Source organism: Ooceraea biroi, chromosome 1 (genome assembly GCF_003672135.1).
Source record: "Ooceraea biroi isolate clonal line C1 chromosome 1, Obir_v5.4, whole genome shotgun sequence".
NCBI lineage: Eukaryota > Metazoa > Arthropoda > Insecta > Hymenoptera > Formicidae > Ooceraea > Ooceraea biroi.
In genome coordinates, this window is record NC_039506.1 from 3906913 (window position 1) to 3923743 (window position 16831).

The 16831-nt window shown below is 37.9% G+C and overlaps 3 protein-coding genes across 11 annotated transcripts; 1 reads left to right on the top strand and 2 right to left on the bottom strand.

The window, feature by feature from the left end:
* Nucleotides 1-87: 87 nt before the first annotated feature.
* LOC105280465 lies at nucleotides 88-5993 on the bottom strand. Its single transcript, XM_011341046.3, has 4 exons — nucleotides 5843-5993; nucleotides 3319-3492; nucleotides 2614-3089; nucleotides 88-2405 (listed from the first exon to the last, which is right to left on the bottom strand). Exons 2-4 carry the CDS (start codon nucleotides 3467-3469, stop codon nucleotides 2259-2261), a joined length of 774 nt encoding a protein of 257 aa, XP_011339348.1. The 5' UTR covers nucleotides 3470-3492; nucleotides 5843-5993; the 3' UTR covers nucleotides 88-2258.
* Nucleotides 3628-11588, bottom strand: LOC105280464 (uncharacterized protein F13E9.13, mitochondrial). 2 transcript variants are annotated; one of them, XM_011341045.3, is made up of 9 exons: nucleotides 11475-11588; nucleotides 10843-10925; nucleotides 10259-10399; nucleotides 9589-9788; nucleotides 8981-9108; nucleotides 7901-8365; nucleotides 7515-7553; nucleotides 6894-7380; nucleotides 3628-4833 (listed from the first exon to the last, which is right to left on the bottom strand). In XM_011341045.3, the coding sequence occupies exons 1-6, from the start codon at nucleotides 11545-11547 to the stop codon at nucleotides 8166-8168; spliced, it is 825 nt and encodes a 274-aa protein (XP_011339347.1). In that variant the 5' UTR covers nucleotides 11548-11588; the 3' UTR covers nucleotides 3628-4833; nucleotides 6894-7380; nucleotides 7515-7553; nucleotides 7901-8165. The 2 variants fall into 2 exon arrangements, with proteins under 2 accessions (XP_011339347.1, XP_011339345.1); XM_011341043.2 differs by having other exon boundaries at nucleotides 7515-7646.
* LOC105280463 (uncharacterized aarF domain-containing protein kinase 5) lies at nucleotides 8197-16773 on the top strand. Of its 8 annotated transcripts, none has more exons than XM_026970812.1 (11): nucleotides 8197-8288; nucleotides 12858-13049; nucleotides 13314-13618; nucleotides 13704-13829; nucleotides 13960-14118; nucleotides 14245-14376; nucleotides 14907-15072; nucleotides 15190-15360; nucleotides 15629-15800; nucleotides 16183-16350; nucleotides 16510-16603. In XM_026970812.1, exons 2-11 carry the CDS (start codon nucleotides 12956-12958, stop codon nucleotides 16601-16603), a joined length of 1587 nt encoding a protein of 528 aa, XP_026826613.1. In that variant the 5' UTR covers nucleotides 8197-8288; nucleotides 12858-12955. The 8 variants fall into 8 exon arrangements, with proteins under 8 accessions (XP_026826613.1, XP_026826611.1, XP_026826609.1 ...); XM_026970810.1 differs by having other exon boundaries at nucleotides 8264-8393; XM_026970808.1 differs by lacking the exon at nucleotides 8197-8288 and adding an exon at nucleotides 8359-8681.
* Nucleotides 16774-16831: the final 58 nt, after the last annotated feature.

Here is a 16831-nt window from a genome sequence, read left to right on the forward strand (position 1 = left end):
TGCAATTACTGACACTTGGAATTGAAAGGAAAGGAAACTAAAGATCAGTTGGTGACAGAGTAAGCGAACGATTCAAGAAGATCTTCGTCGAGAGGAATTCTTTATTATTTTTTTTTTTAACACTATGCCCTCTGCAATGTTAATAATAGGCAACTATAAAACGGTATAATACATTACGATACCTTTTTTTTCTGGTGCATCAATCCTAAGATTCAGGTATGTATAACGCTTAAAGGATGTTAGAATCCGAGAAAGGTGTGATCCGTGGAAGAGAACACCATAGATCTATGTCCCAAGCACTTGGAAACCCAAGTGCCGTCCGCGGACCTGAAGGTCGGAGAACTCGACAGTTAAATCGTTCGGACAGAAACTCCGTCCGAGTGGACAACGCGATCCAAGGACCTCAGAATTCGCAGCCAACGTGGCTCGATGACCTCTCGCGATCATCTCGCTCTGAGAGCCCGAGGATTCATGATCGTTCATGATCCGGCGGACACGTGGGACTGCATAACGCGTAAATAAAGCTAACAATAATGGTTTAACGCTAAAAACCAAAGGACAGATTGCGACAAACGTATAATTTTCGGAGCACGTGCCTTCTGTGATTTGGTTCGCGCACGTGCACATGCACAGTATGCAGTTGTGCCCAATAAATAATTACAATTAAATGTTACACAATTAAATGAAGTTAGACGAAACGAATACATCTTAATGATACTGATATCGATATTATTACATCCTTGTGACTTGTTTGTTCGAGGACTCGGCTAACCCTTTCGAGGTAGACTTACATGTTTCAAGTATATTGCTTCTGGTTGATCGTATATAAGGCCACGAATCTCAAAGAATAATATTTGTCTTACACGACAGCGTCTTTTCTCGTTTTCATGACAAATAAAATCTCTTTTGTCATTGTAAACAATTTAAACGTCATTTCATGGGATTGTTTGGTCACTTTTAATATCAGCGAATATATTTGAAGATTATTGCATTTATTTTTGTGCTCTTTCCATAAAAAAGGATTTATTTATTGCTAAAAAGAAACTGCAAGTAACGTGTTAAGGGGGATTACATTGAGATGTAAGTTGAAGTCAGATATACAATGTGTGACAATTAAAATAAAGAATGCTGCGTGGAGCAGGAAAAGCTGTTTTTTGCAACTATTGTAAAAATCGTGAATCTGATTGGCTCTTAATTTTGATTGAATATAAGAGCATACGCCAATTAGATTTACGATAGAACTTTATGACGCCAAACATTTTTGTTAAAATATTTACGAAGCTTATGTAGAAAGGGTTAAACATGTCACTCGATTTTTGTGATGTATGTGTGTGTGTGTGTGTGTGTGTGATTATACGCGCGCGCGTATACTAATCCTAATCGCCAAAAATGTACACACTTCTACTCGCTCGCACAATTGGACGAATGAGAACGCGTTTGCAAGTAAAATTTCGTCACAACAAACTCCATTAGATCTATACCTATTTCATACGCGAATGGATTATAGCAAAACACTTCATCATGAAACAGTAAAATAAATAGCTCGATCAATTATGAATAAAACAAACCATTGCTTTGAATAGCACTTGTTGCGAGTTGCAACCATCACATTTGTCATAGGCAATTTCCTGTTATATATTTACATTACGTTATTTTACTTATTAATAAATAACTAAGGTAAACTGAGATTGATAAAACTAGCGTATGCGTATGTCAGTTTTGAAGAGCATTCCGTTTGATCTGTGCGTCTTAAGTCGTGATAGCGGGTTAAAAAAATTTTGTGTTAAAAAGTCCATGATAAGGTTGGTCTTTATTATGAAGCAAAAGTCAGTTAAGAATTCTCGAGTGAGAGTCCGCGTGATTCCGATTTTTTAATTTTCCCGTCCAGCCTTTCGATTAATTATAGCTCAACTGAAAATATTTGTGAACAAACATGTTGGACCTGTGATAAATTTCTAGGAAAAGTTTTTTCATTGAAGATGTAAGTCGAATTAGCAAAATCACGCAGCAGTCATTTTTCCGGATGTACAGAATAGATAAAAGATCGATCGAAAGCCATCAGTAGTAGCTTAGGCTCTCACTTGAGAATCTCTAGAGCCATTAGTCTCATATCAGCGACTGTCTCATGTCGGACAAGTAGTATGGTGGGCCTGCTGCTCGTTATTGCAACGAAACTTCACCGAGCTCTTTTTTTTTCGTAGTGTTGGTCGTCGCGTTTTAAGAAGAAGTTAAGTACAGCTTGGCCTGAGATCGGGTGACTAGCATTTCCGGTTGTTACTGGCGCCACTGTTACGAACGCGCAAACGGTCCTGGCGACGGAGTCGCTTGCCTCTCGTCTGATGTACTTTGTTGCTTCTTTCCAGGCGGGCCCTCTTAAGATTTTGAGTCGAACGCTTCTTTAGCACCTACGGGGAAGCAGAAAATTCGATGTGCGATCTTTCGATAAAACATTTCTTGGAAATTTAGATTTACAGAAATTTCTGTTCGCAAATTACAAAAGTACAGAAGTTCGTGGAACGTTATGGGTATCTCAAGATTGATAGAAAAATTGATATGCATATAACGTATTAATTTTTAATAATAAGTAATGATAAATAATAAAGTATTAAATACCTGTTGAGCCCGTTCTCGAACGGCGCGGAGTTGATTTCCGATCCTAGCTGCGTTGTTATCGGATGTGGGCAATCTGTCACTATGGATGGCTTGTAATTCCGCGACAACTCTGCGCGACAATTCGTCGATGTTACTCCGGTCTGGACTGCAATCCAGGGACGTGGACATGGTGCACAGGGTGGACGTGGAGGACGAGAGATTGGCTGGTGGTGCCGGTGGAACGTCTTGGGGAGTATTGATGTCTTGGGAAACATTGACATCTTCTTCACCCTCTGTCCAGCCGTCCGGCGAAGGTGGCGGAGTGTCCGGCGCGACGGCGGGAGATGACGCCGTCGCCGATACAACGGAGTAAACGGACATGCTAGGGTGCTCTATTAACAGGTTCTCCATGGGCGAGGTTGCCACTTTTACCGGCCCTTCTTGCGTGAACACTGCAGGTGGCATTTCGTACCACGGCTCCTCCAATGTACCCTCAACTAGAAAAAGGCAATAGGAAGCGTGTCAATATGATCAATATAATGTAGCGCGTGTCAATGTGAATGTGTACAGAAACAAAAGAGAGAAAGGCTAAAGAATCCACAAATTGAAAAGTAGTATTAAGAGAGGAAATTTTAAATGTGTAAGAAAAGTACATTGACTTAATGTACATTCAACTTAATATATGTAATTGCAAGTTAAATTATTAAAAAACGGTAAATTATGTACCAGTTCGGTCAATGAGGATCCACTCATCGTTCTCGACCTCCACTTGCCTGAATCTCCGTGTTATCCCCCGAGTTCGAGGATCCTCCTCAAGTGAATCTTGTGTACCGGAGTAGTTATTTCCGAACAAATAACCGACGAAATTGCCCAACATCCTTGATTTTTACCCTTTAACGTCTGTAACACAAAAACGTTGATAAGATAAGAGTAAAGGTAAATGGGTAAACTAGAATTTGAGCATCAAAATAATTCTGGTGACAATTCTGTGTCGATATTTATAGATTATGTGTGTATTCTTTTTCCTCTCTTCCGTTTCTTTGCAATACCGAAGCAAAAATTTTTACTATAAAGTTGTCAGCATATTATCGAAATGAGTATTCATATTTTTAATATAATATTTTATTTCTTAATGAAAGAAACAAAAACGTTGTTTTGATATTCAGTTATCAAAGCGCTTCTTCATTATGCGTAATAATAGCATCATTATGATGAAACATTGAAGCAATTAAATAACATGGAATTAAATGCATTTTCTTGCATCCTGAGATATCAGAAATGGAGAGAATTTAATTTTGGAGATATTTTTATTAAATGCTGTTTAAACTATGCATTTTACTAATATCATACACAGAGACAAACAAACTTGTAAACATATTTTCCTTTTTCGTAATCTAGCAGCATTGGAAGCGCAATAAAATACGCAGTTAATCTCTTATCTTTTCACTGCATTCTATACATAGCTCGTTTTGATGACATAATATGTTCAATACTTATTTAACTAACAAAGCTTTTTTTTCTCTTCATTATACCAGAAATGTCAAGTAATATTAAAAGAAATAAACAATTAATATTATATCTTTTTCTTGTCAAAATGTTCTTAGAAAAGAACAAGCAAATGAAATGTTAAAAAAATATTTATAGAGAAAAAGCGAGAACAAAATTTCTCTACTCTTAACTCTTTGAAAATCAACAATAGAACTGCTTTTCATAAAAATATTGGAATAAACATATAAATGGCAAAATTCTGTTGTTTTGAAGAAAATAATTTGAACTTGATTTGAAATGTGTTAGTCTTGATGATACAAATATGTTTTGCCCACAAACTATAGTCTCAGATTTCTCTCAAAGTTTGTATATAAACATAATTTGTCTATGTGATAATTTTTCTGTTTTATTTGATAAGTGTTCTATCTTAGAGATCCGAACGTTAGACTATTTATAGGAGTGCTTTCCAAATTTTAGATTTGAAAATAGATTCTCTCTCTTGGATCAGGCTGCATTTTGTCTCAAATGTTTATCTTCCTTCCCCCTTTTCGCCCTTTCTTCTTCCTTTCCCCTCTCTCGCTCTCTTTCTTCTTCTTCTCATACTGTTGTATAATCTCGACGTGGTTCCGTGGGCGGACGAACGAGGCGATCACGGCGACCTTGATCTCGAATTTGCTTCTCTCTGGTTAGAAGGGCAACGAGTCTTCTCTCAGCAAGTTTTCCTCAGTGCATAACGATGCGCCAAGTACATAACTATAAACGTCCGAATTGACAGATATGTACACTTGTAACCTGCTTTTCTTTTCCTCTCTCTCTCTCTTTCTTCCCCCCCCCCCTCCCTTCCAGGCCTTTCTGTTAAACTAGTGTAAAATAAATATAAATACACACACGTCAGAAATAAAATGCGAGAAGATTAAACCACAAATTATTATTATAAATAAAACACAGCTGCAATATATATGATAGAATGAGTACTCTCCTGATTCGAATGAGATAATATGTTATTTCAGAAGCATGACGAGATATATAGGATGTTTCACGATTACTGTATTTACTTACAGCCTCACAAATGTCTTGTAATATAATAAAAATTTTATAAATAAAGAGAATAAATAAAATATAAAAAAAATAAATAATTGCTAGCTACAAGATTTTTGTTAAGCGCAAATGAAATAAATCACATTTATCAAAACTCACGGTCGGAGGGAAATGTCAATTTTTGGAAGTCTATTGAATCTGATTTCCAAATAGCAATATAATCTATTTTTTAATTATCGTAATTATTGAGTCTAATGAGTATAAACGCATTTATATGAGCGTTGCTGCTGGCGAGAAAGAATTACAGATTGTATAATTTATGTTTGTCGTGACATCATCCCGGTTTATTCCACAATTGGCTGAATGACTTACATCATTCTGAACTCCGTCCTATTACTCGAGCAGCAACGAGTTGGTTTCCGCAGGATTAAAATACTTAATCTTGTTCGTTTTGCAAAGTCCTGTACGCGTTACGTCGCCTACAGCGAACATTCAATTAATATAAAATCGCGATGAGTAATCGCATAACAACAATAACGACGATAAAGCTCGACTCCTAATCGACCGATCCGAGGTAACAAACATTTGTCGTTTCCATTGTGTTGATCTTTCGTCTTTGCTTACTTCTTGGGAAGTAACTTTTTCATTAACAATATATTTACGAAAGTCTCCTACAACGATATGCGTGAGAAAGACAACAAAAGATGCCAACGGATTTTAATACCCAGCTTTAATTTCGCGCTCGGAATTAAGGTGCTTTCATTTCCAATATTTTCCTGCTTTTCTTCCTTCTTCGATTTTTCTTTCCTCGACGCACACCGAACTTGGTAAAACATTCTCTACAATAATCAGGTAGAAATGCACGAATCGAGCATTCCAAAGTAGCCTTTCTTACATCGTCCGTTCCTCTTAACTTCTCTTCCATTGTCTCGAAAATGTACTTCTTTCGTGATTCTCTCTTCGGCAGATCTCAAATTTCAATAGATTGAAAAGTCTGATTCCCCCTTGCGATTCTTAATTTTTACGTCACTTTTTCATTTAGATAATTTTGTAAAGTCCGAGTAAACAATTCGTTAATGAAATAACAATTGGATGATTTATCGCTCTCGTATTTCTTGTACTCCGATCCTCCGTTCGTTTCCTTTCGCCTGAGCAAAGTTTCCTTCATTTCCCTGCACACATTGATCGCAGAACGGTCTGTACGCTGCACGATAAAGAAAGTAAACATATTCGTCGTCAGGCTGTCTCGATATCGGTTCACTCCGTTGCGCGCAAACGTTTCGTTTCCCTCTGCCTCCCCCTTTCCCGAATTTCCCTCACTTTCCCGCACACTTTCCGTAACGCGCAAGCTTTGACGCACGCATCGCTGCACAGGAAGAAAGGCTCATCACTTATCAGGACATATCCAGGTGAATCTCGCGACTCCTGTAGCTCTAGCGTTGCTTTCCTTTCTTTTCCGCATCTCCCTCGCTCATCACTCGGCGCCGATCGTCGGTCCTCGTCGAAATCATGCGACGCGAACGCGAACGATTATGTCACGGAATAAAACAATGATCAACGGAGAAGAGTTCGTGTTATCGTTGGTCGGATTATCTTGCGCCTCGGTTTCGAGACCCCCTTCGCGACGAAAAAGCGAGCTTAACGAGCTGTAACGACGCGAGGCGAGAAAGAAAAAAATAACTGACGGAGACAGAGAGAGAAGAGCGACGGAGAGAGAGGGGGGGGGAGGGAGATAGACGAGCAAGAGAGAACAAAGATGCGAAGTGAAAACGCACTTATCGAGGACGATCGGAGAAGCTTGCGAAAGGACCAACTTGCCTGAGCAGTATCGCGTTTGAGGAGCCGTGGTAGCAACTGCACGCCGTCAGCTGATTTCGACTGTTGGCTGGCTGGCGGCCCGTGGAGCTCGATGACGGTGAGCGGAAAGAGGGAGGAATTGCGGCGAGCGAGGGGGTGAGGAGCTTGAAGAGAGACGAGAGAGAAAGAGAGAGAGAGATACGTGAACACGATAGGTGGCAGAGGAGCGAGGCGGAAGTGGGGCTGGCTCGGGAATGGAGCAGCAAGGAGAGGTCTTAGATTGGGGGAGCGAGGCGCGAGAGGATCCCCCTGGGACAGAGGAATGGCGGGCACTGGGGGGGATTGCGAGGGCGAACAGGGGGAGAGACAATGTCGGCTTGGTGGGGTTCTTCGTGGAACGATGTCAGGGATGTAGCCTCGCGAGGGTGCTCCGATATGGATTACCAGAACGCGCGCCTCCCCAGTCTGCAAGATCAAAGAAGGTTCTTCATTCTTCTCGACAAAATGTAGCATTGAATTTTCGTCATTCTATTGGCACTCGCGTTAGTACTTACTCTCGAGTTTCGGAAATTAGAATTTTATTTTTGAGAGTTATATACCTGGTTACGATTTTATCCTTCCCGAGCGCCTTTGTATTTCTTCTTGGCAGGATACACGATTGGCAAGAGCGGTACGTTCCGACAGATTTTGAATTTGACAGCGTGAAGTACGTAAATATGAATATATTTTGGCTACGAGAAACATAACTCTGTGAAACTAGATTATGGGAAGAAGGTAAAGGGGGAAGAAGCTTGGATACGGTATTTCAAATAAAGACATAGGAGAAACGGGAGGAAAGTATTGAAGATATTGAAGATATTGAAGGAAAAAGGATTGAAAAGATGTGTTAAAATCACTAAAAAAATCTACTAATGTAACATTTTATAGTACGGAAGAAACGTACATTGCGAAATAAAATTAAATCACGTGTGCTCGCTATACGTACATTACGTCACGATCGTAATAATTAGCGCAAGTGTTGGAGAATCAAATAATTTTCTCTCGCAAATCGATCTCTTCTCGCGAAGTCTGCCGGGGGCCGCGAGGTACCCGCCTCGCGAATGCGCGCTGGTCAATCCTGATGGCAACCGAGAGCCGATCGAAGGTGGGAGTTCGCTCAGCTGGTCGAACAGCTGCCGTTTCCTCGTAGGTGGCTGGTCGGTACTCTCGGCTCTCCTGCTTGCCGGCTACAGTCGCGCGTCGTCACACGATCATCGCCGTCGGCTCTTTAAACGGCCAACGAGTGCGCGGACTCTCTCCGGCTCGAGCGCGTTTTCCCATCGGCCAGCCTTCTTGAAGTGCGATCCCACTATCAGCGCGTCCGCCGCCTCCACGTAATTGTCCACGTTGTCCAACGTCACGCCCGAGCCGATCAGCACCGGCACCCTCGCCGCGACGCACTCCCGCACTTCTGCGAAGCGTAATATGGCGTCTACTACGTGCGTACTTGACTACGCAAGGCCTGCCTGTATGCCTGCAGCCAGTGATGGCACCGAGACCGATAACAATAGCATCGATACCTCCGAATTTCCAGCCGATGCTGTTCAATATCAAGCTTTCCTAGAGTACTATTGCGTTTGCGGGTAGACTGATTAGTACGTGCGAGTTTAGTATCGATGCGTATCAGCCGCTTCTAACTTGAAATATTCTCGTCGCTACCTCAAATCATCGAGAAATACCGCTCGCGTGTGAGAACCACGGCGGCGAGTGACGTAATTGCATATAAGGTGAGTCACGCGATCCAAACGACGCGTAACTCCTCGGCACGGTGATAGGAAATGTGATAGAAAACAAAGGTGATCTACGATGATGATTAACTCTCTACAATATCGTTTTCCGCTTCGATAACACAAGCTTGAGTTGTAAAAGATTTTCGGTATAAAGATTTTCCCGTTAATACACACATAATATCGATTAGATTACGCGTAGAGATACGACGCAGAAATACCGACGCGTTTCTTTGTTCGGAGTCACTTTGCGCTGCGCGTATAAGCGAACACGGCGAATTATTAATCTGAAAAAATACCTGTAAGATCCTTTACGTTTACTGCATCGCCAGTTGCGTTGCCGGTCAGTATAACACCGTCGGCTAAAAAAAATTCTGCCGCTCTTACCGTTTCCAACAAGCTCACGTCGGAAGTGATTGCGTGCGAGCTGTAAAAATATCAAGGGAAAATATTGAAAAATAGAACGATTTTACAGTTTATTTTAAAGTAACATTACGACGAAGAGTACAGCGTATATTGATGCGTCAACATTAACGTATTATTATTTCTTTACATATATTTAATTTTTAAGTAAAGTGTATAATCAGATTTTTCAAGAAACCGGCATATCATGGAACAGATTCTCTATTTTCTATCTTTCATAATACTTTTAATAGTTTTAATCGAAAAATATATTTATTCTCTTTAGCGATCATCAAAGGGGAAAAGAGGTCCACACATTCTACTTACATAAGTGAAGGTTAACTTGTTTTTGTGAAAATAACGCAAGATCCGAGATAATTTTGCAACGTTTCTTTCCGTATAAAAATGTAGGCATTGTGTAGCGTTCAATACAATTCCGCAAATTTTTGTTTTCGTATTAAACGAAAGGAGAAAGTTAAGCTAAACTAGCTGGGCAGTCTCTGACCTGTGTTTCTTCTTGACATCGGCGAAAACGAGAATGTCCTCCGCATCGATTTGCCTCCTGAACCTCAATAAAGTTCCAGCGTTTGCGTCGATAAAGCCTTCATCAGCCATATGGGAGAAGACGAAGCCTTCGGCCCTAATAAACTGCAATCTCGCAGCCTTCGCAACAGCAATTGCTTCTTTGTTGCATCCTGCGAGAATCTATATGAGATAACGATACTCGAGCCGTTAAAAACTTTAGTAACAATTAATCGAATATTCTGTGGTTTCGATTAATCTATTAAATTTAATGTTAATAAAACAGATATTGATATCAGCAACTAATTCGATAAACTTGATGTTAATAAATTAAAATCTTTTTCTCTCAATAATTTGATTCAATGTCGATACATCGATAAAACAGCTCTTATAGTAATCCGATAAATTTACAGATTTAATCATATAAATTTTGTGTGTATATAATTAAATCATGAATTCCACTTACAGTTGATAAACATGAAATTAAAATAAAGATCAACAGAGTTAGTTATTAATTAATCAATACATTTTAAATATTAAACGGAAAAACGAGTTTTGCTTATATAATTCAATAAATGCATTATTAATAATTTTTATTAATAATTAAATAGAAAGAATGGCTAGAGTTTTCTCTCTCTCTCTTTCTTTTATACCTGGATGCCACATGCGATATTTTGCGGCGCGACTTTCCTAATTTCTGTGCATATTCTTGTCATCATACTAATAATCTCCGGCGATAGATCCTTCTGCTTAACATATGGAACATCATGCATATTTTCAACCAGAATTCCATCCTAGAAATAACATAAGAGTACAAGCTAGGGATGGAATATTTCCACCAAAAAGCATGGCATAAATCAAAATAATTTATATTAAAGCAATAATCAAATTACAGCTTTTTGCGTCTCTCTTATTTATTTAATAGATGTACCATACAGTCCACATTTGCCGTTTAAAAGTACGTAATATCTCTCTCGATTGGAAAGCGCTGACTCAACTATCGAGAAGTTATAGCAACTCGTTAATTTGTAATCTCCGGATTTTAATTATGATATTCCATTTAAACTTGTATTTCTCAGCTTAATACTGGAATAATAAGCTAAACATGTTATGTTTCTTTTGACATGTGATGATTTTCCTTCCTGACCTTTCAACTTGAGAAACCATAAATAGTGTGCTTTACTTTATACGATATATGGAGCCACTATTATTAGTGTATCAACAACACGATATTTACCACGCAAGATTCGGCATAGATTACCGCCTCTTTTACCGCGTCCTCTACGATCCTCTCGGTACAGCCTTTGTATCTTGGCGTTCCTGAATAAACAGACACACACAAGCGTTCATAAGCGTTCGACAATATTCTCGGCATGTCACGGAAGGAATAGGAGGAGCAAAGAAAGAGCCGAAAGACGGATTCCGCTGCTGACTAGGTATTATATATCGCTATTATTAGACCGACAAATTCAGTGCTCTGGTGAAGAAATTGAGCCTTTGTTTACAAAACGATAATAAACTTGTCAATCTTCGAAATATTCGCCGTCATTTTTCGATACTTTTCTCCAGCCATCGAGCAGCTGAGGAATCCCTCTCGAAAAAAAGAAAGAAAGGAATAAAGGCTCAATTTCGTAAAAAGAGAAAAGAACATCGATTTGCCTGATAATATTACCGCACGGTTCGAATAAATAAAGGCTTACTTTCTTTGAAAAAAGAGAAAAGAACAAATTAATTTGCACGCCAATGATGTCGCCGCGCGATTGGGTCGCCGCTAATCGAGCGCGATTACAGTACGCGACCCGACACACTGGATTGCGTCACGATCGCGACGATTCACATCCGGGTGACGAGCACGCATTTGTCGAGTACCAGGGAGTGCTGCCACGTGCACCATTCCTATAACCGAGCGGGGCTGCGGAAATAATTTCCGGAATCGCAGCATCTCGCGCGGCGGCGGGAGCGAGCTGGACGTGTTTGCCAGCCTGCGGCGAGCGACGTATCGACGATGACCACGCGATCTAGCCTAAATCGAGGAATCGAGGCGGCCGGTTCACGTGCCAGCCATCACGCTAACTGCCGGCTATCAACCGACGAGACCGTTATCTTTATCTTTAACGCGTGCACGTTATCTCGCCGCGTTCACTCTCTCGACAACCCCCGCTTTTTACCGCTCTCGGCCGCGCGTTTCTTAATTTGCTACATAAAAAGAAGACGACGCTTCTTTCTAATTTGGTATTACCGGACTGTTTCGAAGCTGTCTGGAGTTGTTCTTGTAAGGAGCGCCCCCGAGACGACAAAGAATTTAATTCCGTGTGCTTTGCACTCCGCTCAGGCATAATTACTCACGTGTGTGAAGTTAGCCCCGCACTTTTTGAATTTCATCTTTTTCTTGATTGCGCTGAGTTGTGCTACGTTTGTGCCATATTGTGCCGCAAACCGCAGTTCAATATCTCAAACCGTTTTCGAAAAAAAAATAAAAAACGAAAAATTTGGTAGCCCCGCACTTTTCGAATTTTGAATTTTCGTTAATTGTGCTGCATTGTGCTCCGTTTGTGCTGTATTGTGCCGCAAACCGCAGTTCAATCTCAAACCGTTTTCGAAAAAAGATAAAATGAAAAATTAACGTAGCACAGTTCAACACAATGAAGAAAAAGATAAAATTCAAAAAGTGCGGGGCTAACTTCACACACGTAATTACTCGTAATATTCCTTCCTGAAAAATATATATGCCGAATTGAGCGTAACGCGTGGGAAGGGGGGAGCAGAGGGAGGGGGGAGAGGGGCAGAATATCGGGTCTTTTTCGTGTTTCATTGCATATCGTGCGCGAGAAGTAGCCTGATGTTCCCTGCCTCTCTCCCTTCGCGAGATGATAGAGGTATACACAAGCATGATTGTTGTATTTCTTACATCCACGTACTTTATGCACATAAATATTTGTAAACTTTGCGTGATTCATCTACTGATTGATAAACTAGTCGATAAACTAGGCGATCGTTACTAGCGCGCTGATTCAAATGTCATTGCAAGATTACGCGAGACATGTGACGATTAGAAACTTTTCTACTTGTCGCCTAATTTGTTTATACACGCGCACACATGTACACAGTCACGCATGTATGGTGAACACGAGAAAGTAATATTTTTAATAAAGCAAAGCAGGATTTTTGTGAAAATGTTCCGCGTTTATTTATAAAAGATTGATTAGATATCACACATGTATATAACGTGTACATGTGTTTTTCCTGTTGCAGAGCAGCGAATAACATTCACAAAACTGAAGGCATAAATTTCCGATACCGGGTAGCCGTATCTGCGAACTTGCCAAGAAACAGCTGATTAATTGCTGGCAATGTTACAAACAGGATTGCTGCGTCGCGCGACTTCCGTCAAAGATTTTACGATCCGTCAATTGTCTTCCAAGCGTTTTAAAGTTGTCGCCACAGGTAAGTGCGTTTGTCGAAATGTATATTTATTTTGCAACATAATTTTTATTTCCGATCATACATTTTTAATGAGAACTGGAATATTATTTACATATTATTAAATCTTTTGATAGTTAAATTGTAATAATTTTATTAGCATACTCTCCGCGCAAAATTGACTAAACAAGCAAGAATTTTTATTTTACTTAATGTTTTTAAGCTGAATTCAGAAAGAAAATTTGAATTTAATAATCCTGTATCGATTATCATTGTTTATTATTACAGGTGCGACGCTATTTTCCGTTAGCTATGCTCTTTTACCTTCAGACAGGAAGAAAGATGTCAAATGCATCGTGGGAAGTTCGATTAGATTTGCAAGATCAATTAGAATCGGCGTGACGATATCCATGGATTATTTGATCGGTCCTATAATCGGTTATACGGATTCAGAAATTCATCAAAGGTCCGCCGATCGACTCGTGCACGGATGTATGCAGAATGGTGGAATTTATATAAAAGTTGGGCAAGGCTTAGCAGCAGTCAATCACATTTTACCAAAGGAATATATCGAGACCTTGTCGGCATTACAAGTACGCTCTTATATTCAGATACTTTAGTAATCCTCCAGTTATGGTCAAACAGTAATCATTTCTTATATTTCTCTTAATGCTCAAGGACAAGTGTTTAACCCAGAAGAAGAGCGAAGTGGACGAAATATTTCTGCAAGAATTTGGCAAAAAACCCGAGGAAATGTTACGCGAGATTGAGTCTGAGCCAGTTGCAGCTGCCAGTTTAGCTCAGGTGATTGGATTATACACGGAATCTGCTTTTTTTTAGATTATACTCAATCACTCTACGATCCACTACGAGATTCTTATAAAAAAGTTCTTTTCCTATCGATGCATTTGTTTGTTAATTTTCTGCTGGACAGGTGTACAAAGCTGTAACTCTGGATGGAGATAAAGTGGCGATCAAAGTACAATACATGAATCTCCAAGATCGATTCATATCTGACTTGAAAGGGATAGTTTACCTACTAAAAGCTATTACATATGTGCACCCGAAGTTCGATTTGCATTGGATATTTGCGGTAACATGCTATATTATATATCCGTCATTGTTATTTGCAAATGTTACATGTAGTTGATTGTATATTTTCGGTATAATTCCAATTCTGTTTGTTATCTTAAAAAGGTTCGTCTAAATTCATTTGCAGGAAATTATTGATAGGTTACACCTGGAGTTGGATTTCGAAAACGAAGGAAGAAATTCAGAACAATGCGCTAAAGATCTAAAGAAATTCAAGTATGCATATGTGCCAAAAGTTTATTGGAATCTTAGTACTAAGGTTGTTTCTTTATTTAGCCTAATCGACATATATACATTTTAGGGTGGTATTCATAGTCCGATTATTTTTTGTAATAGATAATTTATTATCTTAGTTTTGAATCACAAATTTGAGTCATTAAGAATCTTAAAGTGTATAAAAATAATCGATGTGTAGTTTCTTTATATTTTATAAAATACAAAATTATACATTTTCATTAATCCTCTATTATTTGATGAATTTTTAAATCACATGCTGATTCTATTTATCACTTGGTTTGCTTTTAAGAATTTTTCTTTGTTAATCTTAAATCTGTGTTAAGTTATTTAATAGCTTTTATATATTTAATTAGAAAATAATCAAGGCAATAAAAGATTAAAAATGTGCTAATAATTATAACTGTTGACACGCTTATCACAAAGAAGAGAAAAAAAGAACGTGGTTAAAAGCAATGTGCCATATTGTCTTAGACTATGAATTAAACTCATATTGATTATTTATTTAGATATTGTGCTCCTAGTTTTTAATTTTGTTTTTTTAATATTCTTTAGCGAATTCTTGTAACTGAATGGATCGATGGTGTCAAAATAACGGACGTAAAAGGCATCAAAGATCAAGGTTTAAATCTCGCAGACGTTGACAAAAAACTAATCACACTAATGGGAGAACAAATATTTCACACTGGATTTGTGCATGCTGATCCACATCCAGGAAACGGTATATTATTTTTTCATAAGATATTAAGACAAAAGGAATAATATAGCAATTGTAGCACTACTAAGCTTAGAGCTTCTGGTGCATTATGGCATATGTTATAATCCAATATGATCACAGTTTTTGTGAGGAAGGGAAAGGACAAAAAGGCAGAAATAGTGCTACTAGATCATGGCTTGTACGAGAACATGTCGGAGAACACAAGGCATATTTTGTGCAATTTTTGGGAATCATTAGTTTTAAGAAATGACGTTTCCTTGCAAGCCCTTGCGAGTGATTTGAACGTGGACGGTGAGCGTATAACAATTATTGTCTATATTGTTTTACTACATATAGCTCAATTCGTTATAACTTTTTATTTTATATCCACGATTTTGTTGATATCGAATGTTCGTTAAATTGTTTCTCTTAGATATTTTACTCTTTTTTTAAATATATGTTGTGTATCTACATTTCTACACGTATATATTTAAAAATCCACTTTATTCATAAATTATTTCTTAGATAATATTATGATAATATTATTTTCAACTTAATACTTTTATTTTTTTTATTTTAGATTATGTATTGTTAGCAGAAATGTTAACTCAGGCACCATATAAAATTTCGTTTACATCACCCTCAGGTAATATGACACTAGACGAGTATATGCAAAAACGAGCGCAGGAACGATTCGATAAAATATCAACTGCGTTGAAATCAATGCCTAAGACCATGATGTTAGTGATAAGGTAAACAAAACAATCCAACATGTGAAGCAATTAATCATAAGAATACCAATAGAACATCGATCAGTTCCATACATTTCTATTTCTATATATTTATAATTTACTACATTTTGTTTTAAACTATTGTTTCGTTAATTTGTAAATTATTACATTAAAAGATAGAAAGACAACAAATGTAAAATATAAAAGTTATTATATGTGTGTACGTATACATTATACATTTGCATAAAACTTGAAACAGATATTATTGTTAGTATACTTTTTGCCAGATCATAATTATATTTTATTAATTATTTTAATATTTTATTATTTTAATTAATTATAATTACCTTCACACGAAGCACTGCAATTTTAACGATTTTAAATTTATTATTTTGTTTCTTAGAAACTTGAATACAGTACGCGCCATTATCAGAGAGCATGGTGACATTATTAATCGATACAAGATAATGGCAAGAATCGCAACACGTGGGAAATATCAAGTTGCAAATCAAAGCTTTTACAAGAATATTGCAGGCCTTTACAGCATTGTCAGATTTGAATCTCTCATCATGTAAGTTATTGAATTTAATTGAAACGCGAAGTAAATAAGACGATCATATTTATGTAATATTAAAGTTTCTAGTTTTTCATTTTTTTGTAACATCAAGTAGAAAATTGAAATATACTCTTGCGATTTAACAGCTTTATAAATATATTTCGTCGTTTTCAGGTGCAACAATTTTTTCCAATGGATATCTAAACTTTACCTAACTCTCTTGGAATTTCTCGGTTATGATGTTACATCAGTTACGCAAATGCTTTAACAATGTCATTTAATTAGAAAAAAGAAATTGTATATATGAAATTAAAAAAAATATTTACTATTGATTTTTAAAACGTGTTTATGAAAGTATTGTAAGATGTACAGCATACTTATTGACTAATTGTATATAAATAGAATGATAAGATAGCAAATAACATTTCTCTCTGCAATCTTGTGAGGTCGTTTACTTTAAATTACTTTATATATAGTTATGGGATTATAATTACAC

Coding starts and splice junctions, on each gene's coding strand:
- LOC105280465 (XM_011341046.3), bottom strand. CDS start 3,469: ATGTTGGGCAATTTCGTCGGTTATTTGTTCGGAAATAACTACTCCGGT. Junction 3,090..3,318: donor GATCCTCATTGACCGAACTG/GTACATAATTTA, acceptor GCCTTTTTCTAG/TTGAGGGTACATTGGAGGAG. Junction 2,406..2,613: donor TTCGAGAACGGGCTCAACAG/GTATTTAATACT, acceptor GCTTCCCCGTAG/GTGCTAAAGAAGCGTTCGAC.
- LOC105280464 (XM_011341045.3), bottom strand. CDS start 11,547: ATGCTGCGATTCCGGAAATTATTTCCGCAGCCCCGCTCGGTTATAGGA. Junction 10,926..11,474: donor GCACGTGGCAGCACTCCCTG/GTACTCGACAAA, acceptor CTGTTTATTCAG/GAACGCCAAGATACAAAGGC. Junction 8,366..8,980: donor AAACGTAAAGGATCTTACAG/GTATTTTTTCAG, acceptor TACGCTTCGCAG/AAGTGCGGGAGTGCGTCGCG.
- LOC105280463 (XM_026970812.1), top strand. CDS start 12,956: ATGTTACAAACAGGATTGCTGCGTCGCGCGACTTCCGTCAAAGATTTT. Junction 13,050..13,313: donor TTTTAAAGTTGTCGCCACAG/GTAAGTGCGTTT, acceptor TTATTATTACAG/GTGCGACGCTATTTTCCGTT. Junction 14,377..14,906: donor ATTGGAATCTTAGTACTAAG/GTTGTTTCTTTA, acceptor AATATTCTTTAG/CGAATTCTTGTAACTGAATG.